We start from the raw sequence: 14318 nt of genomic DNA on the forward strand, positions 1-14318 counted from the left end.
TTAAAAATTCCACTCGAAAGTTTTTCAAAATATTCTTTTTGAACTTGAAAGCTTCCAGTGTTGAACAATCGCCATTAATTTAAAAGTCACCATTTATTGATAATATACATTTAATTAGAATTATCACAAACATAAATTGCATCATAAACTAAACAATTGCAAGTTACAAGTATAAATAGTTAAGGGCTAAGAAAAATATATAGATTGCAAGTTAATTTTTGGCACATTATCTTTCTTGTGATGGGGAAGCCATAAACCCAAGGCGAATCTCCAGAAATAACCAAATGGGTGTTCCGTCCCTTGATCCCTGAAATGGATAAAATCTTATCGGATCGTATTTATAGCTGCATATAGAGTAGTGATACTCCAACCCCATAGGCATTCCAAGTGGCTCGCATCAATTGCAGTTTGATTGGAAAGACAATTGGAGAAGTTGCTCCCCGGGCAAGAAACTGAGCCAACTGCTGGGCATAAATCACCATTAATTAAGTGTATGCGCCCCAATTGAAGTGTGATGCCGTTGTTGGCACAACAGTTAGGGGTAAATGGGTAACGAGCCACAAGGAAGCTGCGCCAGACACCACCACTTTCTCCGTTAAGTGGCCCCCAAAGTGGAGCGCAATTAGTGGAGCGCCCCGACATGGAGGTTCCACTGCCTTCCGGGTACTCACCAAATGGCTTGCCTTCGGTCTTTTGCCTAGGAATGCGTGGCACACGTCACGTTTAATACTCTTGAGCTATTGCTTTGATTTTCTCCGACTACCAAACGCTGCACTTCTTCTCAGGATTCATCGGTGATCCCAGGGGACAATTGAACTCCCGCGCAAAGTCAACGGAGTTTGAGAGCGTCCCAATAACCCGGAAACGACCCGGACTGTGGATGGCCGTGTTCAGCTTGTTCCGGATGGCCTCCGGCCGCATCGCTCCGCACCAAACCTGACCAAAGTTGAGGAAGAACAGCTGCGGCCCTGTCATGTTCAGTCCCGGCAGGATCTCGTCCGGCACCTCCCTGGGATGCTCTTTCAGCCAGCGCTGGTACGCATGGAAGGCCTGCCGCAGGCCTCCATTGTCCGCGATATTCTCACCTGAAGTAAGTCATTAGAAATTATATATAAATATGATAGCAACATACAATGGTGAAATGGTATTGTTTTTTAAATCTTGTTAGAAAATTGCAGCATTACCCAATAATAATCTTAGCATGTTTACAATCGATACTTGAAAATAAAACAAGGAAGAACGTTATAGTCGAGTTTCCCGACTATCCGATACCCGTTACTCAGCTAGAGGCAGTGCAAACAGGAAATATTTAAAATTGTTGTTGGTATATCGACAGAAATTGGCAAAACAAATACAAAAGCAAAAACAATCAGAAGGAATTTAAAAATAGTTGTAATTTTTGAGATCTCGACGCTGATAGATATAGACGGACGGATAGTGATCCCGATCAAGAATATATAGAGTCGGAAGCCTTTTCCCTGTTACTTTTCAACAATTCTATAATAAACCCATTTTTTTAATTTTGGAAGATTTCTGTGTCCGTTAAATACTTTCTAGTCTTATAATAAACAGTACCATATTCCGAATTTTCGGTCAAATCAACTTACCCTGCGTACTCTCTCCATTCAGGACTATGCCCACCTCCTCGACGGTATAGTTGCTGTATTGGGCGATAATGCAGCGGGCTCGCTCGTCGAAACCCCGAATCGAGGAGTCCGTCCACCACTTGTGGATGTTGCCGTTACGGTCGAAGAGCCTTCCCTTGTCGTCGAATCCGTGGGTCAGTTCGTGGCCAATGACCACACCGATGCCGCCGAAGTTCAGCGACTTGGGGAAGTGGCGGTGGTAGAAGGGCGGCTGCAAAATGCCGGCGGGGAACATAATCTGGTTCTTGTTGCGGCTGTAATACGCATTGACGATGGCTGGAGCTGTCTGCCAGTTGGTCTTGTTGACCCTCTCGTGGAGCTTGGCCTGCTCTGTTTTGGCCGTGTGAAGCAGAACATTCAGCGTGTTTTCAAAATACTTTTCCGGATGGATTTCTATGCCCGCGTACTTGCTATTCAGCTCACTGGGATTGAGGATAAAGTCCGGATAGCCGATCTTCAGCGACATGGCGTTGACCTTTTCCTCGGCCAACTGCTTGGTGGTGGAGTCCAGCCAATCTGTGGTTTTCAGGATATCCCGGAAGGCCTGCTGCAAGTCGTGGGTCATCCGCAAGGTGTCCCGCTTGCTGTTGTTGTCGAAGTAGCGACTAACGAACATGGAACCCACTGCCATGCCCATGTTGGTGTTCACCTGCGCGATGCACACCTTCCATCGCTGCGGACTCTCCTCGCGGCCAAAGAGTGCGTGGTAGAAGCTCTGTTTGATGTCATCGAATCGATCGTCCACGTTGTTGATCCTGTGGCGCACAAAGCGCCACATCATGTAATTGGCTACCGTTCGGGTGTCCGTTTCTTCTATAAGGGTCACCAGCTTGCTCATGTACTCCACCGCATAGATGACCACTTCCTCGGAGCCCGGAACCTCGCGATCTTGCAGACTTTGCAGGTAAGCTCGCCACTTGATTTCCGGAACCACTTCTTGTAGTTGGTCCAGTGTCATGCGTTTGTAGAGCTGGGAGGAATAAGAAGACGTATTACTTGTAGGTCTAAACAATTAGAGTTCACAAAAATTCCATTTGATTTCTTCCTTAAATTAAATATGATAAGAGAAGCATACTGCATTTGCCGAACACTTTTAAATGAGTACGATTGCTGAGTAGTTAGGCTGAGACAATCTATATTCCGAACATGATACAAAATTGATTAGGATGTGGCTTACATTTTGGATTCATCAAAAGCTTAAAGGGCTATACGGCCACTTAAGATATATTATGTGCTGCCTTTATATCTACAGTGTTTTTAATTTTAAAAGTTCTATAGGAGAATCCCAGATTCAACGGAATTCAAACATTGATCCTTACTACAGCTCTTACATAAGTTCTAGTAATTAGAAAATATATATTAAGTCTTAGGAACCACTCACCTTGGTGACATTAAGTCGTTGCTCCGCTGGAGCCGTAATCCCGGCCAGCTGCGTCTCGAACGCCACCAGCTCGCTGGCCACCCGCTGGGCGTCCGCCTTGGAGGCACCCATTTTGTGCATCACGTCGGCCATGTAACGCTGGTAGGCCTGCAGGTACTTGGCGTTGCTCGGCTGGAGGAAGTACTCCCTGGTGGGCAGGCCCAGACCCGTCTGGTCGAACTGAACGATGTTCTCCTCGGAGTTCTTGATGTCCGCCCCCACCCACTGGACGATGAGGATGTCATTGTTGTACCGTCTAAGGGTGGCGGCCAGCACCTGCCAGTTAAAGTGGGAGTCGCTCCATTGGGACTCCAGGACTGGCCAGCCGCCCAGTTCCCGGATGAGCGTGTGCAGCGGTTCCAGTCCCCGCTTGGACAGCACCGCATTGTTCACGCATGACCGGTACAGATTCTTCGCTTTTAGCTGGGCATCGTGCTGGGGCTTTAGGAAATCGGTGGGCACATGTAGTTGCTCTTCGGTATCCGCCTTGTCCTTGGCCCTGTCCTTTGGCAGGACACCTGGTGGAGCAGCTTCCTCATCTTTGGTCTTCTCCCGTGGGGTTTCAATGAGGCGTTTCCTCTTCGTTCCGTTGGTATACCGCTTGTAGCGCACCAGAACGCGGTTGAGCAACTGCCTCTTGCTGACAATGTGCCGACGCAGGCGTTCCGCAGTAAGTTCCGCCGCCTGGTCAGCTTCGCCATCCCCCTCGCCCTGCTCATTAAGCTTAAATAGAGTATTCCGCACGGGACTTTTTCGAGGCTCCGCTGCGGGGTGCACAGGGGTATTTCTCTCCAGGAGATTGCGTAGCACCAGGTCCAGACTCTCACGCAGCATTTCGAAGGTATCGAAACCGGCCTTATCCTTGGGTATTGGATGCAGGCGCTCCCAGTTGCCGCAGGCGTACTTGTAGAAATCCACGCAGGGATCCACTTTATTGTCCATGTAGCGCTTCATGGTTTTGGCCTGGGTCATGCGAATGCCCTCCCGGGTGCCTTCCTCGTTCCAGAAACTTTGCAGAGCGGCGGTGGCTTCGCTAATCTCGGCACTGGTCTCCTCTGCCTGACGTTCGGCCTCGCGACGCTCCCGTGTTTTGATCATCTCCAGCCAGTAGGGAGCTATGTCCTGATAGCGTTTCTTCTGCCGCTGGTAGACCTCCTCATCTAAGGGCTTAATGTCTAGGTTGATGCCGAGGCACTCGCGTGGAATGCCCAGCGGCAGGAAGGAGGTTCGGGAGTCCTTCATCAGCGTGTTGCGCTCCTCCAACTCCATGGACTCCCCGTTCCCGTAGCGATATGGTTGGCAGCGACGCGCCCTCTCCGCGGCCAAAATCTGCAGTTGGGTCCGCTTGCTCGCCGGCAGGATGAACTCCTCGTTGATCAGGTCGTTGTAGGTGCTGCCCTCCGGTAAAAGGGATTCGTAATCCTCCATATAGGAGGGCACCTCGGTGGGAGGGTTATGCAGATCCCGCATCCTCTGCTCGTTTAATTGCAGTGCCGCCAGCATCCCGTCCAGCCGCATGATCAGGATGAGCACCAGGGTCAGTGGCAGCATTACCACTGGAAGAAGTAGAAGCAATTTGCAGCAGGTTAGACCGGGACACCACTGCACCCGACCTGTCCGCTGATTAACACCCAGTTCGAGCTTCACGCTCCGGGCTTTTGCGTTCATAGGAGAGCCAGGAGCGGCGGCTGGCGCTCCGTGAACCGAGGGCATCGCTAGCTTCAGTTGGCTATGGCGACTCATCCCACGAGCAGCCGTAATTGAGCAGCACGCTGGCCTTTATACTTTAATTAAACGCAATTTTTCGCGAAACGCAGTTGCCGAGCCGCACTGGACGTAACCCAAACCGAGAATGGGAATGCCAAGCTGCAGATCGGATGCCGGAGGCTGGAAACTGGAAGCTGGAGACCGAAGACTACTGCGGCCGAGTCGCGCTCACATCGCCAACTGAAAGCGCCGCACGGGGATGCGCAATCACGGCGCGCGACAAGCAATTGAGCGGCGACAGCAGCAACTAGCAACCAGCCGCAGCAGCAGCAGCAACATCAGTCGGCGCAGCAGCGACTGTCAACTGGCAACATGCTATCAATGGATCTCCAGTCGGAGGAGGATCGGGGGATTCTGCTTGGGGGATCTTAGTTTCAAAAACTACTTATTGCGATATTGGGACAGGAAATATCTGGATTTCCCTACAGATACCTGCACTGAATTGACCCCTTAACCTCAATCGCTTCATTAATTCGCCTTTATATCTCAGTTAATCAACAGGAACGACTACAAAGCAGATCGTTCAAATATTTGTGTCATTATCACTGGACTGGCAATAACAAACGCGCTTCTATAGCAATTGCTACACAGAAAACAAATCATGCTACGCTTTGATTTTTAAATATTTATAAAATAAAAATGTTTTCGTCGATTCCTTTTAGTTTTAAATATACTAGTACTATTCAAGTGAATATGTTCATTTACAAAGAAGTGCACAAATGAGAGCGTAAATGATATTTTATGTTAAAAACTTTTGATCTCCCAAATGTTTAATATTCAGTGAGAAGCTTTATTAATATAATTTAATCGGTATGCAAATGTTTATTTGTTTAACTGGCTCGTTAAACATACCTCTGCATAATAAAAATTTTTTTATTAAAACACCGCGAACAAATTAGCTAATGCTAGTCAACAAATATTATTCCATAAGGAAAAGTTTCCTCTACCTCATATATTCTTCGTGTGCACAGCTGCCACCCAAGCACCTCCGCATTGACCTCTGCCCGAAGAGCGTCTAAATTCAATCAATTTAATTTAATTTCACAAAATAATTGTACAGTCCGACGACGGACAGCTGGCCACGGGTTACGTACTCGAGTGGACTAGGTGGATCGGAACTAAGCTTGCGACTGGCAAAGAACCCCAGATACTGTAGATACAGTAGATAGTGCAGATACCGATGCGTTCCCGTTGAAATCGCCATAACGCTCAAGCCTGGCCATTCAAGTGTAATAGACATGGCGTCATTGGGCGCCACTAACTACTCCAGTCACACGTGTTTTTGGGGGTGTAATCCCCATCTGCGCGTCGTCTAGTGAGCCACTATTTAAAGGGAATTAAAGCTGTGCGAGGCGTAACCGAAAGCCAAATTGGCCCTTCAGAGTGCGGAGGGTTCGGGTTAGTATTACAAGATTATGCGGGTAATTGGTGGCATGCGATGCCATCTAATGTGCCTAAAACACCCTCCCTTCTGCCCCCTGACCGCCTTACTTAGCATATGTGTGTAGAGTCGCATGCCCATTTTGGTCGGGGGATCGCCAGGGGAGTGGGGGAGGAGTCCAGGAGGTATGGCTTTTGTTCACGTCATGTAGTTCAGTCTCATGAACACCAAACACGCAGGTGTATCTGTGTGAGATGAGTGCGAGTGTGTGCGGGTGCGGGATGGGGAGGGTGTATCTGTATCTGTATCCGCGCTTATGCTGCCGGGGGAAATGGCGATTGCTTCATATGCTAATTTTAGCCTTAAACCTTTTAATTAGCGACTATGACCGAGATTAGTCGACTCGTCGTCCATTTGTCAATCTCATATGCAGCAGAATGCCGCAGTGCAATGTGCAACATGTGTATAAGTACGTATGTGGGCTTTCGAAAGGGGGGAAATGGAAATGGAAATGGCCTGCAGCCCCTACTGCAAATGTTATGCAATTTGCCAACGCTCGGATGGATTCTAATTTCAATTGGCTTTTGTGTTCACTTGATCTGCGGTTCAAGACCAACCCGTCGACGCATGACCCACTGAGCCAACATGCGACGCTACGACACACAAACACACATTCGATTGCGGCATCAGGTTTGCGAGAGGTAAACGAACGAGTCGGGAATCAATCAATTGATGAAAATAAATACGAGTATGCCCGGGGATCGAGTGTACTACGCATAAAGTCTACGGATTGCATTGGGATGCGGTCGGGACTCGGGGGTATGACTATTGAACTCGGGTTATCGACACCGCCAGATTAATTAACTTTACTAACTTAATCATGCGACGATAACCAAAAGGGGAGAAGGCTGGACGTCATTCATTTTCTGGATTGGTTTTGAATAAATGTACTCAATCTCGTACGCAATATTTTATTTAAGTGTATTTCTTACTTTTCTGATTAGCTATTTTGCTAGAAAAGGTAATTTTGTTTTACCATTAAGTGAAATATAATTACTATTTGAATTAATTTCAGCAGCCATTTAATAGCCATGAAAATATAAAACAAATTTAAGTTGTTATAGATTTATATGCCAGATTGAGAAACAAATACAAGAGCTTTGAAAGTATAGTGCTTTTGGAGCACTATTCTGCAATAAATATGATATGATTTTGACTACATTTTAGGGATATAAAAGCTTTAGGGCTTACTTATCCCATAGAACCACTTCTCCACACTTTACGATGAGTCGAGTGCAGGTGGAACAAGGATCCACCTGGATTGAGTTTTCGTTTGGATAAGGCAGTCAAAAGGACTGTGGTTTGGGATGTTTGGGATAAGACCAACTCACTTTATGGCCGCTCAGCTTGCACCACACTTCAATACTTCAATACTTCAAATGCCTGGATCGCGGGAATCGTTTCAATGGAGGAATATGGAGCACTACCGCTGCTTGCGAAGTCGTTCTAAGACTGATTCGAATTTAAAACGTGGAACTGCCTCGCTGCTACCGGCGTGCTTGGTACTGATCCATCTGCTCGTTATCGCCTGGGGCTTTTACCACTGAGCTGTCTGCTGTTTTCCAAAGGGAATATTATGGTATTGACTGGTGAGTTGCGACTGTAAGGGTCTAGTTCTTGGTTGCCCGTCATCAATGGAAGTGATTCACGGCCACTCACTTGTGCGCAGGAGATCGGCAGAGGCTGAATTGAACAATTTCAATGACATTTTTCGCAAAAACGCCTACTCAGACACTGTGAAAAATATAACAAATAGGGCACCACAAATGAAAGGGAACCGACTTATAATATGCATAGATACATCTTAGTAAGATAGACACACCAGACAGGCATGGCCAGATCGAAGAATATATATACTTCATTGATTCAGAAACGCTTTTTTCTACCAGTTACATCCTTTTTATCCAGTCTGGTATACCCTCTTAGTCTTCGAGTGACGGCTAAAACAAGTAGTGCACCCTTTAACTTGCGAAAATAATGCAAATTGTATGCTTGAGATGTATTTAATTGAATGAGCATTGTGCCATTAAAACAAATATTAAACTAGGAACATAATCAACTCTTTGATTAACATCTTAAATACTTTTTGGTTTTCTGTTGAAGCTCTACAAAACTCTGAATATAATTAAATGTGACATGTAGATAGTTCACACATTTAAAATGCATGTTTATACCTGTGTCATTATAAAAATGCTAATTGAATTAATCAAACACAATGCACGATTGACAACTCCACCTGGCAGGCGAGTAGTTTTATTAATTTAATGCCCACAAGCATTGATTTATCCACTCACGTTGTTTGCTGTCGGCTGACAAGAATATTTCAATTACAATTTGATTGGCTAAGACCACACCTGAACAGGGCCATTGTCAATCATGTTTGCTCAGCGATGCCCTTTTCATGCAATAAAAAGTTTAGTTGTTATCGGAGTGCCTTTTATGCGGGTCATTTAATAATTTAGGACTTGGATTTAATTAACGAGAGTGAAAAGCTGATGGCGTTTGTGTGTGAACATTTTATGGGCATTTTGTGTATTTACATTTTTGTTGACGGCTTTAGTTTAACACATTAAATATTCTTGGCGAGGTGGGAAAAGCAATACATTTTTTAATTACATTACCATTCGCATGGGCCAATTAATTTCGGACCATCGTATAACTATCACTCACGAATTTCCATTTCATTAATGCACTTCCACCAGCACTGCGGCCTCATTTATTAGTCTAATTATTTGTGAAACACAATCGTCAGCGTTGTCAGAGGCCAGCGTATTGGCCAAAACTGAAAGCCGGCGAATAAGACCGGCATTTTATTAAATGCTGTAACAAGTAAAACCCGAAAAATTAATGGGGGAAAATGCGACTGTGGCGACTATAAATCTAGCACTATCGATCATTGTCGGGCTGCGAGATAATTTACAATAAATCTGCCTCCGTTTCAGAATAGTTGGCTGAAAAGCGAAAACTGCATTAGAGCGACCACCATGCAACATAAATTAGGATAATTACAATTGCACCCACAAGTGCCATTCAAGCCATTTGTGTTGCCTTTTGGCTTTTTTTTTAACCACTTTTATCTGATTTTTCGCCCCGGGAACAGCAAGAATTTTGATTGCATAAACACACAAAAACAAACTGCAAGTTTGTGTATTGCAATTGTCAGCAACGGGCATTCGTTCGAATGGAAGTACTGAAAACAAAAATAAACACACACAAACATAAAATCCAATATCCAAAAATTAGCCAAAAAAGAATTACCAACCGTGCCAATTACAACAACAACAAAAGCGAGAGGGTGCCCACAATTAGGAGACTCTGGAAATGGCCGTAAATATTTGCCAACTCCTTGGTCGGTCATGTTTGGCCAAAATTAGTTGGCCAAGCGCTGATTTTTTTGGATCGTTGCTAGCCAGCCAGATGGTTCAGGTGGGGTGTGAAGCGGTGCGTTTCATGAGCCCAGTTCCTGCAGCAAAACAAAATCAATTAAAACGAATCGCTGGAGCAAAGTTCCAGCCAACTCCGACTGGCTCATTCATCCGTGACTTTGCACTTTGTCGGCGTCGACTATTGCGGCGCCTCCACTGCGGTTCGCTGGTCAGTACACAATGAAAAAATCTGGAAATTTATAGCGATCTTAAAAACATTATATCTGCGCACTGTTGTGAAATACTACAACATACTTTCTTCTGTTTTCCTGGCAGTAATAAGAGCTGTCATAACGATCTTACAAAAGAGCCATATTATTTTATGAGCAGTTAACATTTCATTTGGCCACATTTGCTCCCTGTGCAGAGTGTATGTTTTCCATTTATTGCCCTGCCGCTGTTCCCACTGACAAGCGGACCACCCGCCCGCGTTGTAATTCCCAACCGGTGCGCATGCGCAAAGGTGTTGCTGAGTCTTTCGGCTGCTGGCGGTTGTGGTGCTGCCGTGTGGCATTCGATATGCTTTATATTATTTTGCATGCCGACTGCGAGTGGCTATTGCTGTCGTTGGCCAAATTGCAGCATGCCGTTCTTGGGAAATTGATATGGAAACGTATCGCTTAACTAATTCCGTGCTTAAGAGAGAAATGCGCTGCTAAGGACTTGGGGCCAATTAAAGTTAGTTATTGCATGGAGCGAGATAGCTCAAGTTGGGAAATCTGTGTTTGTAGCTTAGTGGGCAACCCATAAGAAACTCCATAATTGATTGCTAGTTAATATGTGGGTATATTTAGGCTTGTCTATATTTACAGAAATGCAATTTCAACGAAACTAGACATGCAAGTAAGATCTTTCGTCATTTACATGCAAATATTTAATATTGGTTAACAAATTGTCCTATCTTGGTTTGGGTTCCATATAATTTATTTATAAGCCAACCGCAGAATGCTGACACGCCCACTAATCCATAAATGCATTTATTTTTATTTTATTTACTATTTTTCTTGTCGATTTTCATCGAAATTTACCATCGCCTCTCACTAGTTATCTGATAGACTGCTGCTTTATTTTTATTTAACACTTAGTCAACGGCAGGAAATAACTGATTGAGAAGGATATTATACCTTGAGCCCAATGTATGCAAAATAATCATGCTTTTCTTTCTTCTGGTCCCAATTTATTAAACGGGGTCACAATTCTCCATTGACCGCAAGCTCAGTTCGAAAATCAATGTATTCGAGGTTGTTTCTAACCAACACGTAATTTTCACGCAACTCGACATTCGATTGGATCCATGGCATTGACTTTCAACACGAATTCCCGTTTGGCGGGAAACTGCACAACTGCGACTGGTTTTATTCGGGGTGTCCCTGAAATTGCGTATACGCAGCGGTGTGCGAGCACGCATGCGCCACCGGGGCGAGTAATTGGTGTGGTTGGCGGCAATTTGCCACACTTGTCACTAATGTGGTTGGCATGTTGCAATGCGGGCTGCCTCCGCTCGAATCAATTTAATTCCAATTGATTTGCTTTGATTGCAAGTGCAGTACAATTTTCCTGACAGACTTTCACACTTGGTGTGCCAACTTTTAAATTGTGGTTGCGATTGTGCTCATCGATTGCGGCGGATTATGCAAATGGTATTGCAGTAATTAGCCAGTGGGTAAAGTTTTAAATGGCCTGCATCGGCACTTCCGAGGGATCTAAAGAAGTAGTTAGCAGAATGAACAGCAATTAGCCAGCAGACAAGTTGCAGGATGCTTGGCTTTTATTATTGCCTTCTATTTTTTCTTTGTAAAATCAAAAGCAGGGATAACTAACCGCCTGCCAGTCTGCGGTTTCCTTGTTAGCTTTCCACTTTGCACTCTGGCCTTTGTATTTACGAGCTCGCCTAATTAGTTTTTAATCCCTTTCAGTGTCATGAACTTTGAGTCAAGTTGGCTGCAGTTCAAGGGAATGTTGGAGCAGGTAGGATATCAGTTTCCCCACTTGTCCGCTGGCTAATTAGCCCTGAAACCACCAAACCACCAAACCACCAAAGCACCGAACCACTGACCTGCAGACCCGATCCATCAATTGAAAGTCTCGCTGTGCTGACACCGAACGTGACCTTTGTTACTTTGTTTCTCAGTTGACATCTCCCCGAAAGTCCCAGTCAGAGCGTGGATTTGAAAGTGAGACCGCTGCTGGGCTGTCAGATAGGCGATTTGACAGATGGATAAGAGCCCCAAAAGCGAGCCGCACTTGATTCCCATTCGCATTTTCCCAAATATCGAATCGGACTTAATGCCAAAGGTCGACATTTGACTAACATTTCGAGCGGATGTCGTGGGCGTAGCAGGCGTGACCTTCATAAGTGGGCTATGAATAATGGAGGAGCGGTGCCACCATACACCATGCAACTACACCTATCTACGTGTGCCGTGGCACGTGGCTCAATTTGAAAAATAGGGATTTGACAGGCTCGAGAAATGCGGGGCTTCTAATCCCGGTTTGATGTAAGCATGAAATTGTTATGCCAGCAATAAATTACAGCCTGTCTTATCCTCTCACCTATACCAATGTTATTTGTCCGAGGGCCATTTTAAGTTTTCGAGGTACTCCTTTTATGAGTTTGTGCATTTGAACAAAATAAAATAGACATCAGCGTGCAGCATTCTGTTAGGTTTTATGACCCCTTGTTACGCTCCATCCTGGTTGTTTACTTTGTTGGCCAACTTTATGTTCACCTGGCTGACATCGCACGTTGCCAACAATTTCTGGGTGGTCAGTGGTCAGCTTGGAGTTTTAAGGCCTCGTTTCATGCATGTGGGTTAGCTATGGATTTTCATGTCTCTCTATATCTTTACTGTGTCCGTTTTGCAGGTGCGCCTCCAAAAATTTTAACTTTTCGCTCGGCGCACTTTATGTCACGAGGTTGCGGGATGACGACGGATTTGCGTTGCTAGAAAATGGAAATATCAAATTTGGTCATTCGTGATTGTGCGACGTTTTGGGCCAGGACACGAGTGTGTCAACTGCAGGAATCCGGTGCGACATGTGGGTGTGGCGAGGGTATCAACCTGGCGCCCAGCTGGTAAACCGACCACTCGCTGCAGGCCGAGATGTTGCAAGTGAACAGAAACCCGTTTGTGACGTGTCAAATTGCTTATGGCTGGATGCCTGCCACGCTGTGCCTCTGACCAGTTTCGAACTGGGCCATTAGATCGCAGCAGATACCGCTGAGAACCCAAGCCCATTACCGCATCTGAACCCTCCCACGTTGGCCAACTAGGAATGAATCTGCGCAACTGCAGCCACCTCTTTGCAGCGGCATCCCAAAGCAAAACTCTGGCTCTGCCCGTTGCCAATCCATCATATTGGAAATTTGCAATTTTATTTTCTGCTGGCTACGCCCGCAGCTTTGGGTTGGTTAACCCCACCAGCATTCTGCCAATTAGCTTGGGTCGCCATGTGACAAATGCCAGATACAGATTTATACACAGATTCAGATGCAGATACTTAAAGATATGGTTGCGCCCCACCTGGACCGCGTTCATTCGTCAGCTACACCCTAATAATATGTTAGCCAAAGTCCCTGGTTATAATTTTCATAATTCCACGTTAGGGTGGCCCCTGTTCGTGAAGCGAAATTGAATTGAATCGCCAACCACTCAACTCGATTCGAAGTCAAATCCCGAAGAGTATTGTGGTTTCAATTCGATTCGATTAGAGTTGTTGTAGCTTGCTTTAGGTTTTATCTGCGGCAATAATTGGAGCCAATTAAATTCATAAATTTTAATGATTTATTTGCCTCTGCACGCTTAGCACATTGAATTAATTCTTTAATGGCAGCAGACAGGGTGTTTGTATACATTCTTTTAGGGGCAATTAAAGCTGGGAAGCGGAAACTTACGGTGTGCAATGAGTACTACCAAGTGAACCTATTCCACCACCCTGTAGCCAAGGAATGCTCAATTCTCGCATCATAAACTTATTTGTCTTATGGCCCCAACTGGCGGACCAATTAACATTTGTAATTCACCACAAATATTCGAAGCAACAGTTTGTAAGTTGTAAGTGAGGCAAAGAACGAAATCGACCAACACGATTGCTATAGCCGCTGCCTTCAATTGGCCATTTCCAAGAGGGCATTTACACCCCGATTGCATCCGCATGGCCAAAAGGCACTCAACGCTTCACTGCATCCACATCGCTGGGCAAACCAGGGCATACCACCGTCTGGAACAGCCAAAACCGAGTGATAGAAGAATTTCAATGCCAAAATGGTACGATGGGACGAATTCGCGGATTTCATGGCCATCTTATGGTATATAATGTGTTTAGAGATCGAGTCGGCATTTTAAACATTTACCAACTTACGCAGATTTTAATGGGCAAAATTCAAAAAACCTGACTTCCATTCCGCTGCAGCTGTCTGTTTTCTTTGGAAAATAAATATAGAAAAGTAGTGTGCATATATATAAATCTATTTGATTAACTGTTACATTTTTTCAAAGGCTTAATATATTTTGTAAGTAGTTTTCAGACTTCAGCCTTACTGTCTTTTGGCCAGGTGATGCGTGACCAGGCTAGAAGGCATGGGCGATGGTGTTGCCAAGCTAATTCCGATTGCAACT

The 14318-nt window shown here is 45.2% G+C and overlaps 1 protein-coding gene across 2 annotated transcripts; it reads right to left on the reverse strand.

The window, feature by feature from the left end:
- Positions 1–74: 74 nt before the first annotated feature.
- Positions 75–7642, reverse strand: LOC6553526 (neprilysin-4). Of its 2 annotated transcripts, XM_015154167.2 has the most exons (5): positions 7606–7642; positions 3028–4622; positions 1608–2616; positions 672–1085; positions 75–307 (listed from the first exon to the last, which is right to left on the reverse strand). In XM_015154167.2, coding segments are annotated over exons 1-4 (2931 nt in total). In that variant the 5' UTR covers positions 7607–7642; the 3' UTR covers positions 75–307; positions 672–759. The 2 variants fall into 2 exon arrangements, with proteins under 2 accessions (XP_015009653.1, XP_001979401.2); XM_001979365.3 differs by lacking the exon at positions 7606–7642 and having other exon boundaries at positions 3028–5039.
- Positions 7643–14318: the final 6676 nt, after the last annotated feature.

The sequence above is a fragment of the Drosophila erecta genome, unplaced genomic scaffold (assembly GCF_003286155.1).
Source record: "Drosophila erecta strain 14021-0224.00,06,07 unplaced genomic scaffold, DereRS2 tig00000000-arrow-pilon, whole genome shotgun sequence".
Lineage (NCBI taxonomy): Eukaryota > Metazoa > Arthropoda > Insecta > Diptera > Drosophilidae > Drosophila > Drosophila erecta.